Raw genomic sequence first — 16,151 nt, 5'->3', positions numbered from 1 at the left:
GCAGATGAAAATCTTATTACCAAAGCTGGTGCTGCACTCACAGATCTCAAAAGAACATTGGATTGAGCAACCAAATATCCTCGCCCTATCAACAATGATCCGAAAGTTTTAGCATGGAATCAAGACCACTCAGTCATATAGTCATATAGACCTTGTTTTGAAACGTGTCTTGGATGATCAAAAGTGGTCTTGGCCACAGTGCACAGAGCCATGGATTAAGATGCTCCAGTGTTTTTGCATGGGATCAGTAGTCGGCACCCCACCATCCACCTCACCTTCTCTTCCTCATCCACCACCACCTCTAACACCACCACCAGCACCACAACCACCACCACTACAACCACCACCACCACCAGCAGCACAACCGACCAGCACCACAACCACCACTGCCACCAGCACCACCACTAAGATCACCAGCACCACCACTTGCATCACTGATAAAAGACATGATCTATTTTCAGGAACACCTGCCATTTGCCAGCAAGCAGCTTTGTATTTATGCATGTGGATCATCATGTGTGTCCGTGAAGGAGAGATAAAACAATTTTTCTTCTTTCAAATTTTCACATCAAACCCTAGCTTGCCATGTTGTTAATTATTGATTGAATTTGACCGTTACAATGACATTTCTGTCCATTCAGATAAGGAGGTAATGGTAGCCATATTGCCATTTGTTTTTGCCTGACACAGAGGATTCCTGTGTCCCTGCGGCAGGGTCTCGCCATGTGCAAACTCAACTGGGAAATTGCCCATCTAATTTCTCCAAATATATATTTTTTTTTTTTTAAAGAAAGGCTGTCTTTTTCCTCCCATCTTAAAAAAATAGGATGAATTTTGCTTGCAGTCAAAGCAATAAGCCTCCTCTTGTTAAGTTAATTCAAATCAAATCAAATGAAATATTCTGGAGCTCTGAGCTGAAGAGTCTCAAACTGTCGAGGTGTTTTCAAGGTCTTTACCACCCTCTGCAGGTGAAACCTGATGTAGCCTTGCTTTCTTTGCCATTAAAGGGATACTTCACCGATTAGCATTAAAGCTTTGTATCAGTAGAAACCTGGTAGTATTTTTTTTTTATACCACCACCACCCCCCCACAATGGAGGACTATTTTATCCTTTTCTTTTCTCTGTCTCTTTTTTCTTCTTTTCTTTTTTTCATTATAATAATGATCATAATACAAAAATACATCTCTCATGAAAAATAAGAAAATAATCAACAAATATTAATCAACAAAAACAGTAATAACCTCCTCCCTCTGCTTTTAGGAAGTGTGCCTATTTAATAAAGCATTCACTTATTTATCATATTTATTTATCTATTTGTCCGTCCACCGATCTTATTTGTCAATCTATCCATCTTTCTGCTTCTTTAAGTTTAGCCCATCTTTCAGCATACATAACTTTTTTTGATTCATATGCCATTTGACATTCAGTTTTACAATACAGTTTAATATAATTTTTAAATCTATTCATATTAATAATATTTTTAGATGTTGATCTAAAAATAAATATTTTTCCAAATAGAATAATTATATTTTGTATATCTTTTGTCTCTGACAGGTTACCAAGTAACACTGTAAACATATCTATAATTTAATGTTATTTTTAGTTAGCCATTTATGGACTTCTAACCAAAATAACGCAGTTGTTGAACAATACCAAAATAAATTGTCTACTGTTTCTTCCTCTTCTTGACAGAAACGACAGTTTGGAGATGATTCTATTCCCCATATGTAAAGCATTTTTCCCCCCAAATATTTATATATCAATCTGTATTGGAAATATCTTGTTTTACTATCCAATGTTGTTTTGTATAGATTTCTAAATACCTGTTTCCATGGTATGGGAGTATCCAACATTCCTTCCCAACTTGCGAAAAGTTTATGCGGTATATTCACAGTCTTATTTTTTCCCAAATATTCTTTATCTATTTTAATTTTAGCGATCCATTTTGCTGTTTTCATATGAGGTCTACATACCAAATATGGTTCAGGCAATTTTTAATGTACTTTTTCCATAATTAGTCCGGTGGACAGCCCCATTGTGGACCCGGAAATGTGGAGTACACCAAAGTTTTATGATGGAAATACATAGTATGGGTTCCCAGCATGCAGAAACTGCCGGATGCTAATTTGCATATGTTGGGCAATTTGTGTAATTGAGCTAATTAGCATAAATTAGCATAATAGCCTATATTGATCATATTATAAGAGCTGCTTGGCCAAAATGGACAATGTTAGTATGTTTTTAGGGGTTACTGGAGATGCTGAGTCCATTTCTGACATTTTCAAGATTCAAAATCACTATTTAAACTTGGTTTGGTCACATTTTACTCTCATTAAACTGATTTTGCTGAGTTTTTTGGTACAATTTAGACAGATTTTTCGAGGATAGGGCTGTAGCGATATACAGTAGGGCTGTAACGATACACCAACCTAACAATTCGATTCGTATCACGATTTTTGACCCACGGTTTGATACGAACTTTTTTTGGATGGGGGGGGGGGGGGGCTAGACATTTCAATAGCCTACCTTAGAATAACAGAGGATTACAATGTAATATATCTGTATTATTTTATATCTTGATATAAAAAGAGAGAATACCGAATGTCTGATATTTATGACAGCACACTTTATGCAGATTAGCCTATAGCCTAGGCCTACTATTTCTATTACAACTCTACCAGATTCAGCTGTCTGGTTGAAGCCTGGAAATATTGTAAACAAAGTATCATATTTGGCTAGCTTATCCTAGTCTACTGATTGGACTGTTCAGTTTCCTCATGTGTGTTTAAGGTGATACTGTTCTCCTTGGGACAAGCCTTTTGGGAAACATTGGTATTGAGATGATCATTCAGTTCTCCCAGAATCCCCAGCGCGAAACATCGTGGGAATCTCAAGCACAGTCCAGCACGTTGGCGTTGCACAGCTCCCCCAACAAGCCATTGCCATCCTCGGCGCGGGCGTTCCCACATTCAGTCCAGCAAAGTCTCTGGCACTGCCACACAGCAGGTGGGGTGCACACACCGCAGGAGCCCTACTCACCCTGGGGAACCACAACCACCAGCGGCCCAATGCGGGGCGTGCTAGCAGTCACCTGGTCTGTCGCTCCCTTTAGAGAACGCCCTCAGGTCGCACTTTCGCAGTGTGCACCACTGCAACATTCCTCCAACACCTGGCGGGGCCTAGCCTCCACTGCCACAGACTCCCCGGCGCTGAGCACCGTAACTGGCACCGCACCTCCGATGCTCCACTCCGTGGTCTCGCCAGTCGGGGCAGCAGATTCCAGTTCCATCGCAGCCGGACCACACTGCACACAGCTACAGCTCTTTGGAAAGCAGCAACCGTCCTGATCCACCGGCTGTGGATATAACCGCGTTTGGAGGGAGTTAGAAGACAGGTATGAAGAAAGGAGAGGAACTTGCCCACCCTCGATTCAAGTCCTGTTGCTCCTCCTGATTTGTTAGATGTTATCAGCTGTAACTGCAAAGCTGGGTTAAAACTGTGTATACATGTATCTGGAAAGTGCAGCTGTGCAGCTGCAGGCCTGGCCTGTACTAATTATTGTTTCTGCAGTGATGTTACATGTGGCAATATATTTACACAGCAAAAACAGCAGAAGGACAGGGATGAAGAGTCTGGAGAAGATGGCGACAGGACAACAGAGGACAGTGAGGAGTAGTAGAGGCTAGTTCTTCCCTTCGTTAGGCTACTCAATTGTGAGTCACAGCAGAGGGCCAGTGAATAGCTATTTCCAAAATGATTGTGGAATTCAGAAATAACTTGAGGATCCAAATTATTCCTAAACACTGAACATTTTTATCCTCCAAAAATCCGTCTAAATCGCCCCCAAAAACTCAGCAAAATCAGCTTAATGAGAGTGAAAACGTGAACAAACCAAGTTTAAATAGTGATTTTGAATCTTGAAAATGTCAGATATGGACTCAGCATCTCCAGTAACCCCTAAAAACATACTAACATGGTCCATTTTGGCCAAGCAGCTCTTATAATATGATCAATATAGGTGATTATGCTAATTTATGCTAATTAGCTCAATTACACAAATTGCCCAACATATGCAAATTAGCATCCGGCAGTTTCTGCATGCTGGGAACCCATACTATATATTTCCATCATAAAACTTTGGTGTACTCAACATTTCCGGGTTCACCTTTCTGTCCACTGGACTAAATTGAGGTATTGATCCAATTAGTTGATTATATCGTTGCAATGTACCTATGTCACCAAACTTCTGTCTTACCTGTATATATGATCCGCTCAAAAAAAATGGAATTTCCTCTCATCAATATGTTGGAGTTTAACCACAGCTGTAGTACTTGCACCATGTTATCTGGTGGATGGTAGCCTACTGAAAATCTGGTAGTATTTTCAAATGACTGTTCTTCCCTCCCTCATGTCCCCCTGAGACGAGAGATATCTGTATTGTCTGGGAAAAAAACAAACTCTGATAATGCAGAAATCATCATTTTGCATCATCGGGGTTTTTTTTGGCCAGAGGCTGGAGACTACATTGGCTACTTCCTGGGGGAGTTGCTTGGTAGGGCAGCGAAGAGCAGTGAAAGGCAGGGAATTCTGGGAGTTGTTGGCTTTAATCCGCATGAACCAAAATTACATTTTTGGCTTTTTCTCGGTCAAGAAGGCACTGACTTAATTTAAATACACATTCACCTTCCCAACGGTGAAATGCTCCTTTAAAGGTACAGTCAGCATATGAGCATTATGTTGAATTTGTTTATGTAGCCGATGATTTTCTACAAAATAATATACATATAATATATATATATTTTAACCAAAGACCAAACAAAACACACCAGAGAGGTAGCTCACCCCTCCCTTCAGTATCACCAGAGAAACTCCACACAGTGTTTGTTTTTTGTTTGGGGAACAGACAGCCCCCAATATACGTTTAGAACTTTATATTCAACATACATTCAACATACAACAACGACCAATTTAATGATTTATTCATAGATAATCATTCGTTGTTTCACCAAGAAATATGATGAAACCTAGATGATGCCAGAGCCCGTCTTCGGAGAGCCTCCCCACTCTCTATTAATCCCATACAAACCGAACTTGGCTGCAGTTCACCAGAGTTCACCTAAATGGCGATCGCGGGCGAGTCCAAAATACATGGGGTCCTATGGAGCTACATGGCTACATTTATTGTTTTCACCTATTTAACAACTGAAACCCTCAGATTTTATTTTATTTTTTGCAAAATGGATATGGATTATCAATCAAAAGTGAAATAATCCGGGAGTCATGTCCTTTCGATTTCTTACAGGTTGGGTCGTTGTTGCTCATAACACGCTAGCATTGATGCTTTGCTATGCTATGGTCATGCTAATGAATGACGTCATTGACACGTTTGAAAGTCTTTTTAGAACAATTAAGTGACTTTAAAAAATATAATACTCAACCAAGTGTATTGTCTTTGCCTCCCCTTTCGAATACAATATTCAAATTACTTGAAAAAAAAAATGATATCTCGAGAAAAGTTTTTTGAGGGGTACAGCTCCATAGACCTCCATTCATTCTGGACTCGCCCGCGAGCGCCCCTAGATGCAGTACCTCACCGGAAGCGTTCCGAGAGTGAAGGTTCTCCCCTTATTAGACATTCTCTGATGATGCTGTAACGTCATGAAGTCTACATAGAATTTTGCAGAAATTCCATTCTAGAACGTGTGCAAAGTATAAATTTAAGAAAAATGCACTTTTCTGATCAGTTGCTCTTGGACAACACATTGACCAGACGCATTTTGACTGCTCTCCGACGACTTTGAGATCTTGATCTTCTGCTAATTACATTTAGCTATTTCTGTCTCCAGCAAGCTTTACAACCTAGGCTACTGATAATTTATATTTTGTTCATTTAAAGTTTGATAACTGTCAATTAGGCTACTTGGTCCATCAGGCTAAAGACTAACCTATCGGCTAGTCTAGGCTAAGACACTTAGCAAAGTAAGCTATAATCAAATTCAATTAGGGGTTTGCATCGACGTCACGTTCTGGCCGGTAACTATGGTAACCCAGCATGTGCGGCCATATTGGCGATACTCAGTGAATGAAGTACGTCACACCAAAGATCCGCCTTAACAATCTTTGCTGTCACTCCCCGATGTGAGTCGCGCATGCGTCACTTTGCGACTACCAGTGCTGTTAGCCACAGAATAATGACATTAGCCTACACAGCAGTAATGTATTATTTAGCGTAAGGCATCACATTTTCACGGCATGATGTCAATGTCAGTTCTAGATTAGAGGCTGAAGTAGCCTGCTAGCGAGAGACTTCTGTAATATCAATAAAAATTGACCTACATAACGAAGTTTGTTCACTGCTGGCAAGTAACCAAGTAAGCAATCAAGCACAACAAAGGCTGTCACTTGAATGGCGTTTGCTAACGTTAGCAATCTTAGATAGCTAAAACGTTTTTGAAACAGAAAAGTGAATTATTTTATGGATTTCAGTCGGATCCCTTGGCGTTATGCCGTAAAACCTATCAATCTGAGCATGCGTGACTCACATCGGGTAGCGACTCACATCGGGAAGTGACAGTACAATCAGAGCCCGTCTACGGAGAGCCTTGCCACTCCGTATAGAGCTGCACAGTCCCGCCCAGAGCCGATGCCGGATGTAAAAATTCAATGCAATTTCTCCATTGACAATTGCGGTATAAGCCATAAAAACTTAACTGCACATGGTAGACTTAAAACCAGCTACGGCTGTACTAAGCGATTGTATACGCTCCTATAGACACCAAGAGTTCATGGGGCACTAACCATGTTTTGAGATAAATGCCTTTTATTCGCGATCTCTTGGATAAGTACTTCATTACCCACAATCCTGAACAAACCCACAATCCCACAGTGATGCCTCTGATTGGTGGAAAGGCCATTATGGTCATAGTTTAAAACTTTCTCAGCGAAAAATAATGACAAAGATGGCGGAGTCTGTTACTGCCATACTGCCTACGGCGAAAATTTTAATGTGATTAAAAACTTTCTTGACGAATATTGGTACTTGTATCAACAAGGATTGGGGTTTATACATCACACAAACTTAGTCAGGGCCAATACACTATCAAATAGACCACTGTAAATGTTAGTTTAAACACTCAAACTTTTCAGGTAGCCGACAGGCTAACCTTTAGCATTTCCGACATTGTATGTCATCATATGGTAGCCTGGGTGTTCCCATGCTGCCTTGCGCGCGATTTGATTCACGCTGCTAAGGCAGCCTGGAGACCATGGAGCAAATTTTCGCCTGAGATAGGGGACCAATCACAGAACAAGGGGGAAAGCAAGACAATGATGACCTATGCACAGACGCATTTGATAGACATCCGTGGCACCCAATAAACGGATCTGGGCATTTTTTTCAAATATGAGAAAATTAACGTTTGGTTCCCAGACCACGTCTCATTGAGAAGTGGTGGCGCTAGCCAGGCTAATCATATGGTATGTCATTACCATAGGGTCATTACATAATGCAGCTAACATTAGCCTACATGCTGCAACACAGGTATGAAATATATTATGTTTTAGTGAGTGTCCAAAGGGGTGAAAGCCACTTTTAATCGGCTCACATTATTGACTGTTGTGTGTCCGAGAGTCAGTTTGTGGGTTTTGTAAGGGCCAGCATGAGGGACAAGACCTACAAAGTTGTGGTGAGTTAAGCAGGGAGGTTGGTACCCTTATTAGACATTCTCTGGTAACGTTAATGCTGCTAGCAGTGCTAGTTAACATTAGCTAGGCTTCTGTAGCCTTCATACTGTATGATTCATATCAATCATTAACCTAGGAATACTTCGTGCATTTAATGAGCATTTTGTGTAATAATTCACTGCAAATTAATAAACTGAATATGGTGGTCCAAGAGCAGACCATGCACCAGTCCATGCATTAGCCCGACTGAGCAGTGATGACAGCATAGGATGAGTCAGGTAACGTTACGAAGCACTGCCACGTTAACCGCTTTCACACACACACGATATAAAATACACAATGATAAATATAATTCAATATCAAAACACTATTATTTACACGATTACTCCTGAAATAACTGCTATTAACTGCACATTCACTATATAAAAATCACTGCTTGGAGGAAAGGGTTCGCGTGCTGTCGACGGTTGGAAATGGCAAAATAAATCGTGCCGATTTTGCCTATATTATTCAGTGAGGCGCGGTGGTTTATGGGATGAGTAGTTCCTTCGCTCGGAAATGAAAATATGTACACAGTCTTGTACCTTTGACTTTTTTTGGATTTTCTCTTCGTTTTTTCACTCGAAATGATATGTTGTATGCTTATGAGTTATGCCGTAGCTGGTTAGCCTAAGACATGCTGTAAAACTCTTTAGATACGGATTTTTCCAAACGTCAATGGGACAAATTAATGGGAATCTTACATCCGGCACCTAACCGCATTTTGGCTGTGGGCGGGACTGTGCAGCTCTATTAAGTCCCATTGTACCGAATTTTGGATGCAGTTCCACCAGAGTTCCACTGGGGGCGATCGCCTTGAGTGCAGAATGAATGGGAGTCAATGGAGCTAGACAGCTAAATTGGTCTCTTTCACCTGATTGTCGTTGACAAATCTCAGATTTGATTGTAGTTTGTATAACTTCAACATGGGTTATAGGTCAAAAGTTGAATGAACGAGTACTTATGTCCTTTTGATTTGTTACAGGTTGGGTCGTTGTTGCACATAACACGCTAGCATTGTGCTAATGAATGACATCATTGACACATTTGAAAGGCTTTTTAGAACAATTAAGTGACTTTAAAAAATATAATATTCAACCAAGTGTATTTTCTTTGCCTCCCCTTTCGAATGCAATACTCAAATTACTTGAAAAAAAATTATATCCCAAGAAAAGTGGATTTTGAGGGGTACAGCTCCATAGACCTCCATGCATTCTGCACTCGTGGACGAGCGCCCTCATGTGGAACCACAGAAGGAACTGCAACCAGTTCAGAAACCGGAAGTTTTCCGAGAGTGGTAGTTCTCCCCTTATTAAACATTAGGCGTGTTCGACTTGAGGCAGATCTGACTTGATGTGATGCATGCTGGGTTGAACACAATGCATACTGGGATGGACGCAATGCTTGCTGGTTAGAAATTCTGTCCGACTTCTGTCAGCCGGGGAGGGACTTACCACCGTGACACCATGTCACATGACCTTAAAATATCGCGGGAGTCTTAGCCTGCAGACAGATCTTGCAGTTGCCTTCCACGAGCTAAAACACGCCCTCATGACGTCAGTTCAAAGACGTGATAGGGCCATTTGGGAGGAATGTCCTAATGACGATTATGACGGGAGTCTCATGCTGCTTCCTTATGTTGGAATATGCGAAAATAAACAGAAATCAAAGGGATACCTTCTTATACATGATTTCTGCAACAATGGTAGGCTAGCCTACTGAAAACGTTTGGATATTCTGTTATTTTCTGTTGTTGGCTAAATAGATAGACACACATATAGGGGAAACACTTGATATTGAATTTATGTGCTACAATGCAGGCCTGTTAACTGTATGACAACAGTGGCTTATTTAAACTACATCATAAGAATTTATTTAGTCAGTCATCATGCTCATTTTAATGAGTAAGAATGAAAGTTCTGCTGTGTTTATTGCAAACAAAATTCCGCAATATTTCCCGCGAGTCACGTCAGGCAGACTGTAGCCTGTCTGTCCGGGATGAGCTGCCCTCTGTTGTAGCTCCTCCCGTCTAGCCTCTGAAGATCACGTTTACGTAGAAAGCCAGACCAAATCAGACTCACCTAGCGTTCATGGGCTTCGGAAAAACCTTTCTCCGAGTGAAAACATCATCATTCCGCGTCATTCACGTCACGTAATGTGTGAGTCAGAGGTCGAAAACTGGGGCTAGAACAGAGTTGCCCAGTTAGGGGCTCGTCATCACTTTTGTCGTCACGTTGTAGTTCGCTTGTAGTCCATGTGGCCTTTCATGTCCAACAGTTTTAATGTGAACTTGGGAATTTGCCCTTTTTATCACTTGAAAAGCTGCATATCTTTCTTTCACGAGCATCTTACACTATATTTTAAGCAAATACAGTTGTTTGTTTAGGATTAGTGAGTGTATGTTTTAACCTTTGTTGTGGCATCCGTGTTTGTCACACATTCCGACGGCAAAGCACATGAACACTTGCTGTCGGAAAAACAAAGTAGCCATGGGGGCGGTCCTTGTCATTCCGAGGTGCTCTGAATGCACCCATAGTCCAAGTCGAACAAGCCTATTCTCTGGTACAATGGAGTATAGAGTGTCCCAGTGACTTCCGTTTTACTTCTGCTACAAGGGACCTGTCTTTCAAAAAAATATGAACGGGAGTTAATGAAGAGATAACAATTATTTTTTGGTCCAGTTTGAATTGTGCCACAAATATCATGTGTGTGAATTTAAAAGATAATTTTTCACGTCAAGAAAGTACTGTTGTTCGATAGACTTCACTTTGGATATCTTACGTGATTGTGGCCGTGTCTAAACAACAGAAAAGCTCATCAAAATGCGTCTAAGATGCAAAGGCATATAGGGCAGGACTTGGACCACAAAAAAAGGCGCAATATTTTCGAGAAATTACGGATTATTGGCAGCGCAGATCCATATGAGTTGGGTGAGGGAGACGGGAGGGGAAGTACCAAGTTCAACCACAAGCGCCCCCCTTCCTCTGATAACTTCTGGCATTATTGTCCCTTCTCCCTGTTTTTTTAATAACTTTTGGAAGTCGGACTGGGAAACAGCTGAGGCTTCGACCCAAGCCGGCTGGGAAACGGCTGAAGCTGGGACCCAAGTAGCAGTGATGTAGTACTCGAGTCCGGTCTCGAGACCGATTTCTGCTTTCTCGGACTCGACTCGGACTTGTTCCTTCAAAGACTCGGTCTTGACTCGGTCTCGGACCACAGTGGGAGGAGAAGGAAACCGAGTACTCGAGACCAACGCATTTTTTTATGTTCATATAAAAAAAAAATCAAAATGAAATTTCACGGCGGCCACGTCTTTGCCCCTTGGTGCCCCCTTCTTTCAATATTCTGCTTTGCGTCCGTTTAATAGCGATTTTTATTTAGCCTATAGCCTGTCAAAATAATCTTAGCATCACAGTGCAAACTAATTCAGTCTTACACAGTGGAGAAAATGACAGCATATGGCAAGACAGAAAGTGCGTCCAAATTCACCCATTCTTCTCAGTTGATATACTCGCAATCGCTAAGCCTACTCATCACACAGGCACATGTATCACATCACATGAAAGAGCTTTTTCTCAGCTTTTAAACAATGTTAGCCGCTAATTGCTGTGGTGAACGGTTCGCGAGAAAAGTAAATAATATAATTAAATTTAATCATAACGTCTACATAAGGTGCTACACCCATCTCCCTACCCATTCATCTTGGTGGAATACTTCACGAACCCTTCGTTCAACACATGACAAACCATATATCTGAATAAACAGCAGACCTTACCGAACACAGAGGTGTAAAGCAGTCCCCTGTACAGTGAGCCGTTCCAGAGTATTCCGGTTAAATTAAAAATGTAATCTGCAGCAAGGTCTACATTCATGTCTCCAACTTTGGTCTTTAGGTTTCAAAATGTGTTTAAATCGTTCTTCATGATTTCATAACAGGCCAAATACAAAATAAATGTTACAAATATTGCCTAGATATAGGTAAATATTAAAATCAGAGGATATACAGCTGAGTAAGAGTTTGTGAAAGGAGTCTTAATGATCAAAAAATGCTAAGCATGCATCTAGGTTGCATCAGTTTCTTAAAGCTGAGCTGTGCTTAAATTGTTCAATACATCATTCCATAACAGGCCAAATATAAAATAAATATAAATATTAAATATAGCCTAGACATCTAAATATTAGATGATCAGATGATTTACAGTTCTATGTACTGTAATATGTCATGTTTCATGTTTTTGTAATGTTTCATACAGTGATTCAGGTCTACTGCTGTGAATAGGCTAAATAGAACTTTGATTATTTTTATAGCCTACTACTGTATAGTTAACTTTGGCCTTGGTGCCCTGACATGTGGCCTTTGTGCCCCCCACCAAATATGCCCAACTGAAAGCCAAGTGGCCTTGCCCCTAAAATGGTGAAATTCCAAGCCTGGGCCTAACTTTTGATTATTAATTGGGGTGATATTAAATCATGAATATGAAAACTGGCATGTTTTTATGGTCTTGGTCTCGACTCGGACTTGCTTCCTCAAAGACTCGGTCTTGACTCGGACTCGACTGTATTTGAAAACCAACAGACTCGGTCTCGACCCTTCAAAGACTCGGTCTTGTCTCGGACTCGGCATAGGCGGTCTCGTCCCCATCACTACCAAGTAGCCTACTGTGGGAAACAGCAGAGGCTTCGACCCAAGCCGGCTGGGAAACGGCTGATGCTGGGACCCAGGCCAAATGGGAAACGGTGGAGGCTGGCAGAGAGTCAGAGGGCTGAGGCAGGTGTCCAGGCGGTACAGGAGACGGCTGTCTCTGCAACACAGGCTGTGTGGGAGACCGCGGAGGTCGGAACTCAGCCAGACTGGACAGACGGTAACTATTAATGACTAACTAATAACTATTAGTGAATCAAACTTCAGGTTAACTACCTTGTAATCTAGTCGGATAAGATAAACAGTTGTGCGCTTGGTTAACTTATAGTGATTACTCTTTTTAGGTTGTTTTATGAAAAAATAATTGGCATTCTTTAAACATTTGATTCATATCACAGGGTTCATTCTTGTGGACACTGTCGCACCCCAGGTGGTAAGCAGGCATTTGTTTGTCTTTGTCTTTTGGTTTAGCACTCTACTCATTACTTTGAGCAATAAAACCCAAATGTAGGCTACAACAGCAAGTTTTAACCAGTTTTCTGTTTTATAGGTCACTCTGGATGGCGTGGATGGACAGCTGCAGCCGTCTGGGGTATTTAATCAATTTGATTTTGACAAGGGTGCTGATATTTGTAATTCTTCATCAACCACCTAACAAAGAACAGAAATATCCAAATGTATCCAAATGACCAAGTGAAGCCAGTTCAAAGTGTGTCTGCCATACTGAAAATGTATAATGTTTTGTGAAATTGCAGTGGGATGTCCAGACCCTGCTTCGTTACACCATGGTGTACAGATCGTCCACCCTGTTCTTCTGCGGTCCCTGCTGATGAGAACTGTGTGCTTGATGCAGAGGTAACTAAAAAAAGATAATATTGATAATATAGTATTATTAATATGATAAGATAAGATAATTATTATCTGATAAGATAATATTATTATTGCATTGTATTACTTATGTATTGCAATTGGCTTTAGTTGATCAAGACATAAAGCGGTCTTTTACTCAGGGCAACCGTGACACCTACACCACCACTGATGCTGCAACCATCATCAAGGTAGAGATGGTGTTGATTTGGCTGAAGAGGAATTACTGAGCTACCAGTCCTCTTCCCTTTACATACCAGTAGCTGTGTGGAGATCATTCATTCATTTAAAATGTATCCTTATTTTCTTTTTCTAGTGGCGCTGTAGTGAGGTCGTCCGTGCAGTGTCTTACCATGAGCAAGAGTCCAAGTTGTTGGTTCTCATGGATGGAGTTCCGGTACAAACTAGTTTTAATTATGATCAAATTATCTTTTTACATTTTGTGCTAACAGATGGAGCAGGTTTTCATTTTTCACATACAATGATATGGTCTCCAATCAGGTCATCCAGACATCCAAGACCTACAAGCGGGTGACCTTGTCTGCCAACGGATCACTGGTGAGCTCAGAGAGGTCCGAAACCACCTCCGTCCCGGCCCCTGTGGTCCCTGACCCGTCTGCTAATGGTGCTGCTGGTGCTGCTGACGCCTCTGGTCCCACTGACCCACCTGGTGCTGACGCCTCAGCTGCTGCTGACGACACCCAGAGCTCTGCCCAGGTAATTTTGAGCACTCGTGTTTAACTCAACCAACCACTGACAGAAATGTATCTTCTAAGTTGTTTAGTTGATGTTTAGACCAGCTGAATTTGCCTCACCATGCTGACGATTTGTAAATGAATATCTGCAATGGTAGGGATCAGAGGACAGCTGCCTCCTGCCTGAGGCTCGGGAGGTGCCCTTCATCTTGTAAGTACGGTTCAGCCCTTCGTACATGCAGTATACACTTCTCCCTTGGGTTTGGGTATATGAGCTTTAGCTTGTCACCTGAGCAGAGTTTACCTCATATGGTTACTGACAGCCCAGGTAGTCCATTCAAACTACATTTTTTACAAAAAAACAGCAACTTCTTCCAGTCCAAGAACCTGGAGGACTTCTCGACCAGACTGACAGCCCTCAGGCAGGCCTTCACCGTGAGTAGTTCATCTCTTCTGTGCAGGAAAGATGTGCGTGTGGATAGTGACAGCAATTCCTTAACAAAACCCTGTCCTGTCTCCATCAGATCCTACTCAGCGACGCCCAGCAGTGCAACTACGCCAGCGTTGCTGTGAGGATGATCCTGCGCAACCTGGCCACGCTGAATGGGAGGGTATGCGCTTTATCTGACATCTGTGTTATAGATAATGTGCCCATCCTGATGGTTGATACATACTGTAAGCATTTACAACCTCTCATTCTCACCTTTATCTTTCCTGTAGGATGCGGATCTCTTTCAGCGGGCCTTTGATGACCTGGTGGCCTACGTCCAGAACCCGGAGAATGCCCTGAGCATTCAGGTGGAGCTTCTGGAGGCGAGGGTATGTTAGCATTATAAACTCATAGCACAGACACATCTCTTGTATCGATGTATAATTCATGTCGTGTTTCTGTTTCAGATCCACCACATCAATGTGCTTGACATCGTGTTCAAGTTGGTGCTGTTTGGCATGTTTGATGTGGCTCAACGCCAGCTGGTCCCTGTAAGCAACGCTACACTTTCCGTGCCTGTTGTGACGCATGTCATTGTGTTGTGATGCCTAACTGACCCTGTTTCTCTCTATTCTCTCGCCCATAGCGGGTGCAGGGTGGGTTCCTGGACCGACTGCTTGCAGTGGTTCATGCCTTCCTGCCCTTTGAGGCCTGTTCACCAGCTGCACATCAATATTGGCAGATGCTGCAGGTAAGTACTGACCGCACCCTGAGAACATTTTCCTGTGATCTACTCCAAAAGTGTAATACTAACCGGTATACTGGTTTATAGGCGGACGTCCGGGCGTTCCTGGAGGAGGTGTTCTCTCTGGACCTCAGTGTCTACAGCCGTCTCCAGGCCCTCGCCGACGGGCTTTTCAGCTGTCTGGAGCGCCGGGTGGACCAGCTGCTGAGCACGCTCCCATCGCCCTAATATCCTTTTTAATACTCTCGATAAAATCAATATAAAAAAAATGATATAATGATATAATACAGTAATATATTACAAAGTCAATGTCTTAACACCTACCCTCTATGACATCTGAGGACACGACACCTGGACATCTGAGGATGTTGCCACACCATGCAGAGCGCACGCAATAACTGCATACCTTTTTTTCCCCCAATAAATCAGTCATATTGAACTTCTGCTTGTCCTGGGTTAATATATTACCATTATATAATTGTCATCTTATCATAACAGATATAAACAGCAAAACAATAAATTTTTCTCATGCTGCCATTTACTTTAACCATGTTGCCAGGCCACATTGCCTGAAAAACACCCCAAACTAATACTATAGCAATTCTTCACTGTGGGTAATGGGTATGGTGTTTTGGTGGTTAAAATGTTCCTCCCATCCCAAAATGGACCACTTGGCAATCATGCTGATCATGGATCACTCTTCTCCAAATATGCACAGCTCAGCTTAACCTTTACAAGAGTATACCAAGGGCCTCATTTATAAAACGCTCTTACACACAGATTTGATCTTAGACCGTGCATATGCTCAAATCCATGCCAACGCTTAGATTTATAATAAACAGTCTCTGACGTGGAGACCTGCCCCAATAGGCAACATTCAATTTCAATTAAATTTAAATTTATTGTGCTTATACAGCGCCAAAACATAACACATGTATTATGGCGCTTTACAGAATGTAGGCAATCAGAGAAAAAGAAAAGAGGGAAAAAAGAAAAGAAAGAAAGATGGTCCATGGGTAACAGGGGCGAGGAAAAACTCCCTAGAATTG

General features: G+C 41.8%; 1 protein-coding gene across 1 annotated transcript; it reads left to right on the top strand.

The window, feature by feature from the left end:
- The first annotated feature begins 12,386 nt into the window (after positions 1–12,386).
- LOC121684596 lies at positions 12,387–15,430 on the top strand. Its single transcript, XM_042064656.1, has 12 exons — positions 12,387–12,585; positions 12,764–12,798; positions 12,916–12,957; positions 13,121–13,220; positions 13,376–13,423; positions 13,549–13,629; positions 13,734–13,790; positions 14,452–14,538; positions 14,648–14,746; positions 14,825–14,908; positions 15,004–15,108; positions 15,190–15,430. The coding sequence occupies exons 1-12, from the start codon at positions 12,451–12,453 to the stop codon at positions 15,328–15,330; spliced, it is 1,014 nt and encodes a 337-aa protein (XP_041920590.1). The 5' UTR covers positions 12,387–12,450; the 3' UTR covers positions 15,331–15,430.
- The last annotated feature ends 721 nt before the right edge of the window (positions 15,431–16,151 follow it).

Source organism: Alosa sapidissima, chromosome 15, assembly GCF_018492685.1.
Source record: "Alosa sapidissima isolate fAloSap1 chromosome 15, fAloSap1.pri, whole genome shotgun sequence".
Lineage (NCBI taxonomy): Eukaryota > Metazoa > Chordata > Actinopteri > Clupeiformes > Clupeidae > Alosa > Alosa sapidissima.
The sequence above is the reverse complement of the archived record's forward strand: the minus strand, read 5'-3'. Positions and strand labels throughout refer to the sequence as shown.

Excerpts from the sequence above, each read along its gene's own strand:
- LOC121684596 (XM_042064656.1), top strand. The coding sequence starts at position 12,451 with ATGGGAAACGGTGGAGGCTGGCAGAGAGTCAGAGGGCTGAGGCAGGTG. Across the intron at positions 14,539-14,647 it reads TGGCCACGCTGAATGGGAGG|GATGCGGATCTCTTTCAGCG; the intron begins GTATGCGCTTTA and ends TCTTTCCTGTAG. Across the intron at positions 14,909-15,003 it reads CTCAACGCCAGCTGGTCCCT|CGGGTGCAGGGTGGGTTCCT; the intron begins GTAAGCAACGCT and ends TCTCGCCCATAG.